The sequence below is a fragment of the Lissotriton helveticus genome, chromosome 8 (assembly GCF_964261635.1).
Source record: "Lissotriton helveticus chromosome 8, aLisHel1.1, whole genome shotgun sequence".
NCBI lineage: Eukaryota > Metazoa > Chordata > Amphibia > Caudata > Salamandridae > Lissotriton > Lissotriton helveticus.
In genome coordinates this window covers 1013883683-1013900113 of record NC_136069.1, presented here as the reverse complement: position 1 = coordinate 1013900113, position 16431 = coordinate 1013883683, and the positions used below count along the sequence as shown (strand labels likewise).

The window sequence follows — 16431 nt, the reverse complement described above, 5'->3', positions numbered from 1 at the left end:
TCCTAGTGTGAGGAATTGGTCCGCAACCCTCCATGGGGAGAGTATGGCTTGGGTATCTAATTCAAAGGTAAGAAATCTGCATCTAGAAGTCTCTAACAGATGAGCAAGTTACTTACCTTCGGTAACGCATTATCTGGAAGAGACAATATCTAGCTGCAGATTCCTTTCTTGCCAACCCATGCCTCCCAGCTTTGTGGACTGGTTTTGTAAGGGCTAAAGTTACTCCCATTTTCAGGGCCCTAGTTTGCACACGTTTACGTCAGTTACTTCGTGACTCTGCTCCTCTGGCGTGGAAAAAACAAAAAGTACCGATGTCCACGCACTTGGGTGGCGCCTATATAGGTGACCGCGACGTCATAACAAACGCTAACTACTATGTCACACAAAGCCGAATGGAGCCACCCGACGGCTCTCGCAAGAGCTATTGCTCGAGCAAAAGTTTCTGGATCCAGCCTGATGCCTGGGAAATTCAAAGGTAAGGAATCTGCCGCTAAATATTGTGTCCATCAGATAATGCATTACTGAAGGTAAGTAACTTGTCCTTCTGGTTCCTTCCTGCTTCAAACGTGTCGATTTAGCTTTATTTGACAAAGAAGCTGCTTAGAAGACCCACCTGCGATAACCCATTTATAGACTCCCAACACTTTTTACCCCTGCTATAGAAAATGATATATTTTGGTACCATACCAAGATATAGTATAACTAGAAATAGATTAAGCATAGAATCAGCAATTCAATTTGGGTTAGATGGTTCAGTTCAGGGAGTGAGTCAGAACTATCCTCTGCCGCTTTCGTTTTCTCGATCTGTCACTGTTGTTGGGAAAGGGTACGTGTGTGTTTGTTGTCTGTCTTGGTGGCGTTTGTAGGTGTCTCATGGCAGTATCGTATGTACTGTTAGTTCTGTTTATGGCTTACATATTGTACCGCTGAATCTTTTGCTCCATTGAGTAACCGTAACTTCGAATCTATTTGCATGTCCGTAGGTAGTAGGCGTTTAATTTTTTTGCTTCTACAAACAGTAGCATTCTGCATCCTCTTTCACTGGGTTCATTTAATTTTCTTTAAAAAAAATGGCAGATTGTACTATCAATAGTCTGGAAAGGCGAAACTGGCGTTAGTAACCTCTTTGTGGTCGTTAAGGCGTTTGAAAGTCTATGCTATAAAAACATTTTGAGAATACTAAAGTTACCTTAGTATTTTGTTCTAGAATCATCATTTGTCACTGCGTAAAAGTCATTGTGTAATCTTGTGATTTCTATGAAAGCTATACAAAAGGGGATGATGGACGGAGCGTTTGAGCAAATCAAACACTCACCCCCAGTCAACTGATCTGGGTTTAATCCATCACCATTCATTAGCCCACTCAGCCACCCCATTTCAGACATGGCCATATGCAAATCAGTCTGACCCTGTGCCTCATGGGAACAGTCCAGCCCGAACTGCCAAGCCATGTCTTCCATGGACCGGAAACAAGCATCCTGGGACCGGTTTCGGATTCATAATCCTCATCAGCCAGGCTATCTTGAATCCAGTGGCCAAGTGAGCAAGGGCCTCACGTCTGAGCTTACCCTGCCACACTTAGGGCGAACAAAGCGATACAAAAGGGGATGATGGACGGAGCCTTTGAGCAAATCAAACACTCACCCCCAGTCAACTGATCTGGGTTTAATCCATCACATTCTTTAGCCCACTCAGCCACCCCATTTCAGACATGGCCATATGCAAATCAGTCTGACCCTGTGCCTCATGGGAACAGTCCAGCCCGAACTGCCAAGCCATGTCTTCCATGGACCGGAAACAAGCATCCTGGGACCGGTTTCGGATTCATAATCCTCATCAGCCAGGCTATCTTGAATCCAGTGGCCAAGTGAGCAAGGGATTCACGTCTGAGCATACCCTGCCACACTTAGGGCGAACAAAGCGATACAAAAAGGGATGATGGACGGAGCGTTTGAGCAAATCAAACACTCACCCTCAGTCAACTGATCTGGGTTTAATCCATCACCATTCTTTAGCCCACTCCGCCACCCCATTTCAGACATGGCCATATGCAAACCAGTCTGACCCTGTGCCTCATGGGAACAGTCCAGTTTGAACTGCCAAGCCAAGCCTTCCATGGACCGGAAACAAGCATCCTGGGACCGGTTTCGGATTCATAATCCTCATCAGCCAGGCTATCTTGAATCCAGTGGCCAAGTGAGCAAGGGACTCACGTCTGAGCATACCCTGCCACACTTAGGGCGAACAAAGCGATACAAAAGGGGATGATGGACGGAGCGTTTGAGCAAATCAAACACTCACCCCCAGTCAACTGATCTGGGTTTAATCCATCACCATTCTTTAGCCCACTCAGCCACCCCATTTCAGACATGGCCATATGCAAATCAGTTTGACCCTGTGCCTCATGGGAACAGTCCAGCCCGAACTGCCAAGCCATGTCTTCCATGGACCGGAAACAAGCATCCTGGGACCGGTTTCGGATTCATAATCCTCATCAGCCAGGTTATCTTGAATCCAGTGGCCAAGTGAGCAAGGGACTCACGTCTGAGCATACCCTGCCACACTTAGGGTGAACAAAGCGATACAAAAGGGGATGATGGACGGAGCGTTTGAGCAAATCAAACACTCACCCCCAGTCAACTGATCTGGGTTTAATCCATCACCATTCTTTAGCCCACTCAGCCACCCCATTTCAGACATGGCCATATGCAAATCAGTTTGACCCTGTGCCTCATGGGAACAGTCCAGCCCGAACTGCCAAGCCATGTCTTCCATGGACCGGAAACAAGCATCCTGGGACCGGTTTCGGATTCATAATCCTCATCAGCCAGGTTATCTTGAATCCAGTGGCCAAGTGAGCAAGGGACTCACGTCTGAGCATACCCTGCCACACTTAGGGCGAACAAAGCGATACAAAAGGGGATGATGGACGGAGCGTTTGAGCAAATCAAACACTCACCCCCAGTCAACTGATCTGGGTTTAATCCATCACCATTCTTTAGCCCACTCAGCCACCCCATTTCAGACATGGCCATATGCAAATCAGTCTGACCCTGTGCCTCATGGGAACAGTCCAGCCAGAACTGCCAAGCCATGTCTTCCATGGACCGGAAACAAGCATCCTGGGACCGGTTTCTGATTCATAATCCGCATCAGCCAGGCTATCTTGAATCCAGTGGCCAAGTGAGCAAGGGATTCACGTCTGAGCATACCCTGCCACACTTAGGGCGAACAAAGCGATACAAAAGGGGATGGTGGACGGAGCGTTTAAGCAAATCAAACACTCACCCCCAGTCAACTGATCTGGGTTTAATCCATCACCATTCTTTAGCCCACTCAGCCACCCCATTTCAGACATGGCCATATGCAAATCAGTCTGACCCTGTGCCTCATGGGAACAGTCCAGCCAGAACTACCAAGCCATGTCTTCCATGGACCGGAAACCAGCATCCTGGGACCGGTTTCGGATTCATAATACTCATCAGCCAGGCTATCTTGAATCCAGTGGCCAAATGGCCTTGCTCACTTTGCCACTGGATTCAAGCAAGCCGGGCTGAAGACGGCTGGAATGCCAGAAACCGGTCCTCGGAAGCTTGTTTCCGGTCCAGGGAAGACATGGCTTGGCAGTTCGGGCTGGACTGTTCCCATGAGGCACAGGGTCAGACTGATTTGCATATAGCCATGTCTGAACTGGGGTGGCAGAGTGGGCTAAAGAACGGTGATGGATTAAACCCCGATCTTTTGACTGGGTGTGAGTGTTTGATTGATTCAGATGCTCCGTCCATCACCACCCCCTTTTGTACTTCTATGAAAGCTAGCAACCTTGGAAAGCAATTTTCACAGGTTAGTAAAGTTTTATTGTTCATTTCAGTTTTTCTGTCCGTCTCAAACTCATGCATATCTCTTCATACATGCAGTAAAGCAAACGTAAATGAATCTGCATGCTTTAAAAAAAATAGGCAAATCGATGTTTGTAATGCATTTTTTTCCCTCTTGCCATCCAGGATTCACCTGCCAGTGGATCTAGGGGTCTCTTTGTTGGCGACATTATCACTCATGTGCAAGACTGTCCAGTTCATAGTGTGGAAGACTGGCATTCATGTATAGTGGAGATCTCGCACAGGCCACAAATTGGCTATTGTGTGAATGCAGCAACACTTCAGAAGCTCAGCTTCCCAAGCAGAGGTATTATATTTGTATTGTATTTGTGTGTTAGTCTGTATGCCTGTAAAGATTACATGTGTGTAAAGCGACATTACTAATGTACACAGAAGAAATACCCTGATTTAGAACACAGTTTATATGAGTCAGAATGCATTTTATAGATGCTGCATCTTAATCTGTATTCCCCCACGTCCAGCTGGCTAGCACACTTCTGAGGCTCTCCAGCATACTACCAAACAGCAGTATTCCTTTTCTATTCTATTATCACATGACCTGAGACCTGCAATTAGCACATTCTTTTGGATGACTAAATGTGAGTGAAATCACATAGGTTGTATTTGATGTTTTACCCATAGTGAGCCAAGTGTAGCACAAGGCAGCACAATCTCAACCAGTAGCACCTTACCTTGGATGTCTGTACCACTTGGAGCCACAAACCCGCGTGCAACACAGAGCAAGCCAACCTGTAAAGAAACTGCAGTTGAAAAGTAATTGGCAGGTGTAAGAAACTGGATTATTATTTCAGATGGTTGACTACCCACCTCAAGGAATAATCATAACCCTTGTCAGCGTGAACCCTCAAAGTCACAAATTAAACCTCAGCTTGAACCCATGCTAGGTATGGCACAGAACAGACATGCTTATTTTAGGCAGTGTATAAGGTATTCATGCAATATCAAACCAGTAATAAAGTTTAAATCCAAAATAATAAAAATCCCAAAATAACCTTGGAAAACACGTAAAAATTTGTAAACAAAATGACACCAAAATGACAAAAATCCAATATGGGGTACCGGAGATGCACATTTTAATGTTAAGTAGCAATAGTGCCAAGATGCATTAAGTGCCAGCAATAATTTACGGTCTAGGTAGAGTCAAGATCTAGGCAGAATTTTGAGTATGACCGCAATGGGGTGTAAGTCGGATACACCAGCTAGGTTCATCCTAGTCAAAGATTTTAACGTCTGACTTTAGTCCTTTAAGTCCCAATCCACCACAGTAGTACACTTCCAATCTCCCTGCGCCCACCCGCTCCAACCTAAGAACCTCAGGCTAGGAACTTAGGCCTTATGTTTATACAATGGCACAGTTTATACTATTGGCACAGGGTCAAGACTGATTTACATATGGTCATGTCTCAACTGGGGTGGCTTGGTGAGCAAAATAACAATGGATTAAACCCAGATCTGTGACTGGAGGTGAATGTTTTGCCATTGTGCAACATTCCGTCCGTCATCTTGTGTGTTTTACTGTTCACCCTATGTGGGAAGAGTATGCCCAGACGTGGGTCGCGTGCTCACTACACCACTGGAGTCAAGCTATCCTGGCTGATAGCCAGCAACCAGCCCTAGGATGCTTGATTCCGGTCCAGGGAAGACATGGCTTGGCAGTTCAGGCTGGACTGTTCCCATGAGGTACAGGGTCAAGACTAATTTGCATATAGCCATGTTTGAACTGGGGTGGCTTGGTGAGCAAAAGAACGATGGATTAAACCCAGATCTGTGACTGGGGGTGAATGTTTTGCCATTTTGCAACATTCTGTCCATCATCTTGTGTGTTCTGCTGTTCACCCTATGTGGGAAGAGTATGCCCAGACGTGGGTCGTGTGCTCACTACGCCACTGGAGTCAAGCTATCATGGCTGATGAAGGCTGATAGCCAGAAACCAGTCCTAGGATGCTTGATTCCGGTCCAGGGAAGACTTGACTTGGCATTTCGGGCTGGACTGTTCCCATGAGGCACAGGGTCAAGACTGATTTGCATATAGCCATGTCTGAACTGGGGTGGCTTTGTGAGCAAAATAACGATGGATTAAACCCAGATCTGTGACTGGGGGTGAATGTTTTGCCATTGTACAACATTCCATCCATCATCTTGTGTGTTTTTATGTTTATACAAAGCATTTGGGAAAAGGGGTCGCAATTAGCACACTGACTTTTACTGAATGCATTGTTTGCGAATCAACATATATGGTGGTTCGCAAATTTCTGATTCATAGAGGCTTGCAAGTTGACCTACCTCATTAATATGCATGTGTCGTAAACTGCAACTCACTATGAATCACTGCCATCACAGGGATGGATGCCTGCTTGGATCAGCAATCCATCATGTCTGTGAGTGCTTTTAAATAAAGCAATTTTTAATTTTTTTTTAAATGCAGCCTGTTTTCTGTAAAGGAAAATTGGTTGCTTAAAAAAACAAGCATTTACAATGCAACGGTCTCGCCTTTGTAAAAGTTAGAGCTATTGGCATTGGAAATGACAACATTTTTATTTATGTGTTGGTTTTGAAAACAGATAAATAAATGGCATTGTCATTTACAATGCTAATAGCTTAATCTCTCGCAAATGCGAGACCTATTGCATTTACACCCACACACACACAGAGAGCCACACACACACACACACACTGAGCCACACACACACACAGAGCCACACACGCACACAGAGCCACATAATCACAGAGCCACAAACACACACAGTCACACACACATACAGCCACACACACACACACCCAGCCACACACACACAGCGACACACACAGACACAGCCACACACACACCTGTTTCTGATGGTCTGCATGATGAAATAAACACGCTCTAGGTGCTCCCCGCTGGTAATTGTTTTACTTTTACCACATCCTTTTGCTGCGGAGACACCCATAGGCAGAAGCTTGTGACATTTTTGCTGGAAGTTAAACAGGCCCCTGCTGACATTTTCCATCGGTCCATTTTTTCTGAATAGTACAGCCTGTCACTGCCTCTGATATCCTTCACCGAGAATATAACTCCAAGGGAGCTCATGTTACAGGCTTGATTAGCGCAAGCGCAGAGCTCTTCACATGGGCACCAGTTACATTACACAGGACATATTCCTTATGAATAAACAAACGTCCGACGCGAACATGTTGTCTCAGATCAAAGGTTGGCTGCTCTAGCCTTACACCACAACCTCGCCCACTAAACAAGCTTCTTATTCCTTTGAGGACTGCAGACTGCTCTTCCTGCATTCGAGAGACCTGCAAAACCAGCTGCGCCGAAAAGAAAACCTGCCTCCCCACGCGAAGTTAACACATGCAATATGCCTCTGTTAAGCAACAGTAAATCTGGCCCTAGATTCCCAGATTGAAAGGTTTTATTTGGTCATAACCCCGGCTGTATCAACTGTATAGTCAACAAGCTGATCACCCCCAGAACCAACTATCTCAAAGTAGTCCCTGTCTAAAAATATAAACATGCAAGCTTAGCAGTACTAAAGATTGTAAGCCGGGACAACAGTTAATATCAGAACATTCCAACGGGCTGCTGATGGACACAGCACAGGTGCGTGGTTCAGCCCCTGCCTTTAGGTCCGCAAATGGCGCTGAGGAAAAGTGGGCCCTGGTGGAAAGGATTTGATGTGTTCCGGCCAGCGGATTGACCGCGAATATACACATTAGCAACCTGGTTATGTTTTTCCAGTATATTATTTATTTATATTTTTTAATTAGCGTATCAGCATTTGCGCCCTATATGCCACTTTCACGCCGTTATAACATATTTATACAAGAAAATAAAATGTTCCCTTTTTCTTTTGTATGAGCACCGACAACCAGTGAATCTACCGGGATTTGAACTCACAGCCTTTGGGGTGAGAGTCTGTGGTTTTAACTACTAGGCCACGATGACTTATGCCAATCACAACAACAGGGCCATCAATTGCCGTGGGGATTCATGGTGCCTTCCGGCGCTTACCATAACAGAATAATGCCTTTACCTTTCTTTTGTCGCGTGATCCTTGACGGATCCAGCCCTCTTCATGCGAGGAAGCAACACAAGGCCGATCAGCGGTTACTCGACTAGTGGCCTCCACGTTGGCTGGGGTGGTCCTGCTGATCACCACTGTGCTGGGCCCATAACACAGTCGCTTCTGCCTGGCCCCTCCGTCTTGGCTGTGGTTCCCTATCTGGTGGGCCCGGCACACTCCTGAGGGTTGCATTTTCTTGTGCTGCTCCGGCGATCACCTGTGCTGCCTCCCTTGCAAGTAGCTCCGGGATTGATTCTTGCACCCGAAACTTCTGCTCCCTCTATCCTACGTTCGGGCACTCCTTGGACGAGGCAACAGTGTGGTAAGAGAGAAAGAAGGGGGGTTGTGGGCAGGCCGTCCCGCTCACCAACCAGAGTCGCGTCGCCCGGCTGTGGCGGCCCTCTGCTGGTGAGCCCCATCACGAGGATCTTGACTGCGCTCCGTATTCCACCCCCGGACCTGCTTTTCAAGAATTTCATAGCAGAAGTGTTTCCTTTCTCCAGCCAGGGCCCTAAACCCGTCTTTCTGCTTCCCGCAGGCTAACTGTAGGAGGGACAGTACACTTTCCTCGACCCCACACCAGGCTTTTGGCTTCCTGGGTCACGCGGGACGCTCCCGCACAGGAAACAGACGTGCACTACTAGAAAATGTAGTGCACGTCGCCGTTACGGTTTCTGTCAACACAGCCAGGTCAGTAGGGCTACGAGCCACCTGTTTCCGCACAGACACTCAACGCATGCTCTTTGCCGTGAGGGTGCCGGACATGCCGACAGGCCCGCACTGAAGGTGTGCGCCGCCCGGTCAGGGAGTAGTTTCACTCAGAGAAAGTCCACCCGGCTGTTCACTTGTTAGAGCGTCTCCCTTCGCTTTCTGCAGCTCGGGCACTGCCAGACTGAAGCCCCGGTGCCTGCAGCGGTAAAAGTGCAGCAGTGAGGCGCGCCGGCGAGCAGAGCAGCCCTGCGTTTGCACCAGACGCCCCTCTGCCTCCCGCCCGGCCCGTGCACTCACCGACGTCATGGTATCCTGGGGGTCCCTCTCCTGGCCCCGGGTGTGCAACCTCGCCCCGCGTGCCCTATGCGGGGGTTAGAGGGGCCTTTAGGCTCGGCAGCGGTGGGGGCACGGCGAGCTGCATCGGAGCGGTGTGAGTGACTCCCATGACGCTCCAGACTGCTCGTCACCGGGAGGAGGCGCACGCCGGGAGACACACTTTCCACACACTTTGTGGCGGCGGCTCCACCACGCAGCGCATGCACACGGGAGAGTGGCGGCTTCCCAGCAAGGATAAGATCAAAGGCGAACTGGGGAAACAAGGACGAGGTGGCATGCAAACCTCCAAGGAATACATTTAATTAGTTAGGGGGCAGGCGAAAAGATGGGAGGGGGAGAGGGAAGAGGACGGCGGAGAGAGGGAAAGCGCTGCCTTTAAGCTTTTAGCCCCGTCCCTTTCAAACTGGGTGCCCAGACTTCCTGCTGGGGTAAAAGATTCCTTATCTTCTCTATGGGGCCATGTGGACCCATAAAGAAGATAAGAAAACTTTTACTTCAGCAGTAAGTCAAGGAACCCAATCTGAAAAGGGCGGGGCTGAAAGAGGAAGGAGAACGTCACTAGGACCTCTTCTCCAATGGCTGGCCACCGTTTAGGAGGCCAGCCAATGGAGAAGAGGGGCGGGGCTTAACCCTCGCTAGTGAAGCTCTCCTCAAAACATAAAATCTCGCGAGCTCGACTGCGCATGTGCGCAGTACGCCACGCGAGACCTAAACAAATAATTTATAATCTCCTAGGGACAACTGCCTACTCCTAAAATATTTTTGTACCCAATATTGACAGAGGAAATGGCGTCCCTAGGGACCTTTTCACGTTTGTGAGTGGGTTACCATGTCTTTTGAGGAGTCAGTAACCTCTATGTTGTGTGACCGCAATTCCCATCGCTACCCATTGATACATATCATTAGAAATGGAAAATTGGAAGGGTCCTCCTAAACAGGCCCCTTTCAATTTGCTGTTCTGTATGTAGTCACAAACCATTTTTTCGATTCAGTAACAAGTTACAGAATCACAGTTTGGGTTTTGAGCATACTAAAAAGCTATTTTGAGATCACAAAGGCTCAGATTTTGCAAATTGGAGCCTTTGTGCCCTCAAAATAGCTTTGAACATAAAGCCCGTAGCGATTCACAGGGTGTCAGGCAAAGGCCAAACATCAGGGTCCTGTCCAGGTCCAGTTGCCACTGGGCAGCTGCAGGAAAGGCCTTTTGTAGTTTGTCCTTATAACTTGAACAGGAGGCCAGCCGTATGACCCTTGGAGATGACTTCTTTGTCCTGGGTACAAGGAGAGAGCATGTCTAGTCCTTAAGATCTCTTCTCAGGTCTCAGACTGCAGATTCAGTCCCCTTTTGATCATCCACAGATCCAAGAGTGTTATGAAGTTTGTTGCCAGTAAATGCCACATTTATGCATGATAGGAGCTAATGAGCGGAAATAAATTCTGGACACACTCTAACAATGGGGTAAATGTTCCTGGGGCCAATCCTCCCCTCATTGAACATTTTCAAAATAGCGAATGTCTTCGGGTATACTAAACTTGGGATCTAAGTGCTGGGGTTTGTATGGGCAGTGAATTAAGATAATCATTTTGTCTTACCACATCTAACACTAAATTCTAGTTTGGGGCAGTCACTGCATATTTTCCAGATGGTTTCTTAGAATCTCAGGCATTTACAATGGCCTTTGGTGGATAAAAATAACCTAAATGAGTTACCTTAAACCCTGTTGTAGAGGGATTAATCTCAGATGCTTTGTGTATTAAATAGCCGGCAATATTTGGTTGATCAAAAGATGATACAACCGCCTTCCAAAGTTTTCTCTCTTGATCTTTCCCACTCAGTTCTTCTCACCATCTTAATGTGCGTCGCTAGGTGGTCTCCTCCTTCCAGCTACATGTTACACAGATTCATATCTTTATTTTTTAACTGTTGAGTGTATTCGATTGATTTTCGTAATGGTGGGGCTCTAGTTAGGATAGCTACTAGAGGAGTGGATTCAGGGGATAGGTGTAGTCTATCTCTCGGATTCACAGATTTATTTAGGGGAATAGGAGAGAGTCTACCTCCCCCTTCCTCATCATCACCCCCTCCTCTTCTTCTTGAATTGGGTTGGACTGGTTGATTGTTGTGAGACAGAGACATAGGGATGCTACGCCTCTCAGGAGCCCCAAGACCTTTGCCTAATACTACAGGTAGGGTATGCTTAGATCGATTAGTCTGAACCCCAAATAGATCAATTCTGGTAGTAATGAATGGATTAGAAATTAACTGTTTCTGAATCATATCATTATGATAGCCCATAGATGGATTTACTGACTCTGCACTTATGCGTGTGCAATCTGCCCATATTTTCGTTTTCTCAACCAAATCTAAATTCAAATTCTCAAGATGAGACTCTAATGTGAACATTCTCTTGTACAAACCTGCAAATGCATTCTTAATTATCAATTCAGCTTTCTCCCTTAGGTGAGTCAACAATGGTTCGATGCACTTCATATGATACGCGATAAAACGTCCCCAGCTGCATCAAGTGGTAGTGTCAAGGGGACAATTGTTAGATTTGTTTTGTGGGTTTTTTTGCAGGCTGAGTCAGTTCAAAGAAGGTAGTGCCTGGGTCAGGGTGAATTTTAGCTACTGTAATCCCCACTTGATTGTCCACCCTTAATGGGGTGTCATCCTTCCCAAATGCCGAGTCTGAGGCCTCCCTGCCATTTTTCACCTTCCTTAAACATGCAGTGGCTTGTTTGAGGTGCTCACCTGCCTGACCTAGTTCTTCTTCCAGTCTGAATTTCGTAATTTAGAGCCCTTACTGCTGAGGTGAGAAACGAGATTTCTACGTACCCATTTCGTGAAAAGGTCAAAGATCTAAGTGGGAGGTGGCCCAGTCAGGCTCTGATTGGCTCAGATGGGCCCGATCTTCGCCTGATTTTCGCCCAGGCGCATTCTGTGCATGGCCCGGGCGTGTCCTGTGCCACGGTAAGAGCAGAGCACCTTTAACCCCTTGCATGCTCCTGACGAGCTCAGCTTGTCATGAGCCACCGTGCTCCAGTGCTCATGACGAGCTCGTCATGGCCTTTAGAACGCTCGCATGCTGGGCTAATTCCCCTGCTGTGCGGACGTTCTAAAGAAACGGGTGTGGTCATGACCACTCGAGCACTGTGCTGCATGACGAGCTGAGCTCGTCATGAGCACCTGGGCACTGCGCGCACCCCCCTCCCCCCAGCACAGCGGGGGAATGTGCCCAGCAGGGAAGGGGTTAAGAGCTGGATACAACGTGCCCCTCCTCCACACCCCCAAGGAAACTGCTGGGGATGTAGTACCCCAGCAGGGAAATGCAGAAATGTTAGGAGACTTGTTGTATGTACATCTATGGCTTGGTGGGGACTGACTGAGCGATTCCATGTGCCCATGCTTTACTCTCCACTTTTGGGGCTCCACTATCACTCAGACCTCCCTGTGATGCACAAAACCGGTTGCTGCCGGATGCTTCAGAGAGTTGGATGACTGAATGGGGAGCTATATGAGAGGGGTATATTTCGTGGCCAAGATGTTTTCAAAGGAGAGACTAGACACATGGCTATAAAGTTGTTCCTTTACATAAGACTTAGAAAAAATGGCAGAGTGGCCACCCCCAAATTCCTTCACGAGCCTCCAACACTACCCCTCTGTATCTCCTATTACAAAGCACTAACCCCACAAATGTGGTCTCGTGCTCTATCGCAAGATTCAATTGGAACAAGCTGGACTAGAGAGACTCGCGATCGCAATGGGAACGGGAATGGGAGACTACCTTCAATAACGGACAATGGAGATATTGTTGCCAGCAAACAGGACGGATATCGGCTAGCAGTCAACTGAGTATCATGCACTATACATACTTGCACCAGCTGTAGTATACCCCTGCTTGACTTCATCAATTCCATCTACGTACAAATGACAAATATGATCGGTGCAGGAGATAAGGGGCAGACTACCTACATTTAGCTTGGAAATGCGAGACAATACAAAACTTTTGGTAACAGGTTTTCATGGCCCTAGAACAGATGATCGGATCCTCATTGCCAGTTACCCCTCTCATTGCATTGCTAGGATACACTGAGGAACTGGAGGCATCCGTCCAGAAAGTCGCCTCTCTCGGACTGCTACTGGCCAACAGGAGGATGGCCTGCAGATGAGGGAGGGGGCGGCCCCCAAGTTTAAAGACTGGATACTTTGTGCCTCGTTCCTACGGCAGCAGCTGATTTTCCCTGTGCCTTTATTAACTGCTCGCGGATCCCGCTACGTGTGGGGTCTTATTCACAGCACTTTTCGTGACGCCTGGTGAGGAGTGACAAACGCTACGCCCGTGGTGGTGTTTGTGGGCGTTTGAGACTGCAGGGCTGCGAGTGAGCGTGGGCGCAGGACTACTAGTCCCAGGAGCGCCCGCCAGCCTCTATTGCAACCACCTGGGCAGCTCTCCCTGCAGGCTCCTCCCTACCTGGGTGAATTGAAAAGCCTGCGTACCTGGATCTTCGCTGGGATACTTTGTGCCTCGATCCTACGGCAGCAGCTGATTTTCGCTGTGCCTTTATTAACTGCTCGCGGAACCCGCTTCGCGGGTCCCGCTTCGCGGGTCCCGCTTCGTGTGGGGTCTTATTCACAGCACTTTTCGTGACGCCTGGTGAGGAGTGACAAACGCTATGCCCGTGGTGGTGTTTGTGGGCGTTTGAGACTGCAGGGCTGCGAGTGAGCGTGGGCGCAGGACTACTAGTCCCAGGAGCGCCCGCCAGCCTCTATTGCAACCACCTGGGCCGCTCTCCCTGCAGGCTCCTCCCTCCTCCACACAGCACCAATAAACATAGTAGACTAATCCCGCTGCGCGGGAGCGACCGGGAGAAGCCCGGGACAAGGGCGGGACCGTCTGTGGCCGTCAGAGGCCTGAGGAGGCCGGGCCTGGCCAACCCCCCTTGGAATGGATTTCTAAACAGAGGGGAAAGGACCTAAGGTATAAACTTCCTTTTGCATATTGACTTCTTCATCATCCTTACAGATCTCTCCAAGCTGTTACAGTAGCGGATTTGATGAACTACTCCTGGGGGAGGTGATATTGCTTCAGTGTCCACATTAAAAAGCTGGTTCGCTATGAACTGCAAGGGGGCCATTAGAAATCCTGACATTCAGAGTAATTCACTTAGGGGAACAATGGACTATTACATTAAGAGCTCTGTTCTCCCTATTGCCCGTGAATTAGTGAGGATTGAGAGCTCGTCAGTTATGGATAGTTCTCCGAGTGTTTGTTTGTCTCCGCAGACTCCCGATACGACCCAAGCATTTTCATTACTGGAGGAGCTAACTAACATGTGTAGATCCTCATATGCTCCTGTGGAATTAGAAGGTCCTCAATCTAGAGCTCCCATTTCCCCTATACCAATAATTAGCCCTAGGACTAGATCATTATCTCAATCTACCCAAACCTCACAGGCTACCCCACATGTAACACGCCCAACGGAAAATTCACACTCCGCTGCTGCTACTCAGGTCCCTTCCATCCAGGTCTCCTCCACTAAAAGGAAGAAGGAAGGGGTTCGAAATTCGGGGAGGCAGACCAAACAACCAACATTACCCACAAAATCCCCACTCCCTAATACTCCTAGCACTGTAAAATCTAAAGTATCTACCAACGCCACCTTATTGGCCTCGTTTGAAAACTTGATAAAGTCCATAATTACTCCGTTAATTGACAAAATGACCAGCTTAGGGGATAGACTTTCAGGGGTCGAGGAAGCAATCAAGGCAAATTCACTACTTTTAAGAACTAAGGCAGGACCCTATCATCCACCGTGTACCTCTCGTCCACCATGTCCAGACCCCACAGAAAAACCCTACCCCACCACACAAAGCAAGACCATTCACAAACAACCAGTAACCCCATATTGTAAAAACTCAAACATCTCGAAGGCAGTCACATCTTCACCGAGCTCCCAGTCTAGAAAAGGGCCAAACAAAGAAATGCCACGCCACAAGGGAATAGAGGTCAATTCCGACAATGCGCCACAAAAAACCAAACACCTACATTTGCCACCTGAGGCTGCTCCTTTCGTGTGTGTTATCTCAGGTGTACCAGAACTCCCACTGGGGAAATACGAACACAACCAAGAGCTAAGAAATAAGGTAGTATTTTGGCTAACCAAAAATAGATCCCTCCCACCCAACATTGATGGTACTATACTTAGCGTCAGAAGGGTGGGCTGGTTAGGACCTCTCCCGAAATATATTGCGGGTGATCTGGTACTTGTTAAATTTAGGAACAGGCATGTCGTCTCATACCTTCAATCTCGACAGCCTCAGCTAGGAGATGGCCCTATATCCACTTGGAGTTTAACTGATTTCTATCCCAGAATTTTCTATCCTCTGTCATATTGCCAAAAAGAACATAACAGCCTCTGGATGGCCAGAACTGGTCATGTCTTGAGTGGCCGATTTACTCCCACATTTAATTAACTCATCTTACTCCCCTGTTCTTAATGTTTAGTTGACTTTTTTTATTGATGTAATCCTTGTTCAACACATGTCACTTTTTACAAAATGGAACCTATTGTTGATGTATTTGTTTTATTTATGTTTTCTTCTTTTTTTGTTTTCTGTACTGTACATGCTTTTATGAAACGTTTTTACTTTTCGAATAAAGCTAACTGAACTGAACTGACTGGATAATAGATCTCAAATTTTGTCGGGAACAAGCACTCACTTACGCGAAACTGTTGCAACTGTTCTCCAGGCCGAAAGACATTTGGGACCCTCTGCAGACATTCTTGCTGAACCATCCCCTGGAGGAGATGATATGAGACCCCAGTGCCCGCACGGTGCATTATACAGATGAGTTAGGGGAGTAAATTCCTTAGAGTATGCAGAGGGGTAGGGGTTGCATTCTTAAAAACAATAAGGGTCAAGTCTTGCTATCCTGAGTATTTGGGGAACGCTGGTTTGAATACAGTGCCGATTGATTGTAGTGTGAAAATGATCCTGCTCTCTTGTTCTTCTGCTACGTCAATGTCAAATGTTAATGGAAATTGTGAAAGGATTGTCCGGACTAAAGCCAGTCTTATGTGTACAAGCATGGTTCAGGGCAAATGAATTTAATATCCAGCATAACAAATACAAGTTGTTCTTTATGTGAAATACTCTAATAAATACATTTAAAAAAAAGAAAGGTTAGGAGATTAATTCCGGCTGGAATGGAGCAAGGGACTCTTGTACTCTTTCCTGTAATGCCCTCTCCTGCTCCAAGTTTTGGAGAAGATGAAGAATGACTTGGTACGAGTCAAAATGATGGCCCCGGAGAGCATGTTACCCTGCCCTCCGGTCAGGCTGCCACATTGGGAGGACCTTTTGTCTCAGAAACAGCCAGGGCCGGACTGGCCGCAGCGGTTGGTTAGTATTCAGTACCCTTTAAGCAACAGTT

General features: G+C 47.4%; 1 protein-coding gene across 1 annotated transcript in view; it reads left to right on the top strand.

Annotated features, from left to right (window-relative positions):
* The window catches only part of MBTPS2 (membrane bound transcription factor peptidase, site 2), a 387799-nt gene that overhangs the window by 212749 nt on the left and 158619 nt on the right, over nucleotides 1-16431 (top strand). The window contains exon 7 of the mRNA XM_078657847.1: nucleotides 4005-4185. Coding sequence (XP_078513973.1) covers nucleotides 4005-4185 — 181 coding nt within the window. The remainder of the gene's footprint in view (nucleotides 1-4004; nucleotides 4186-16431) is intronic.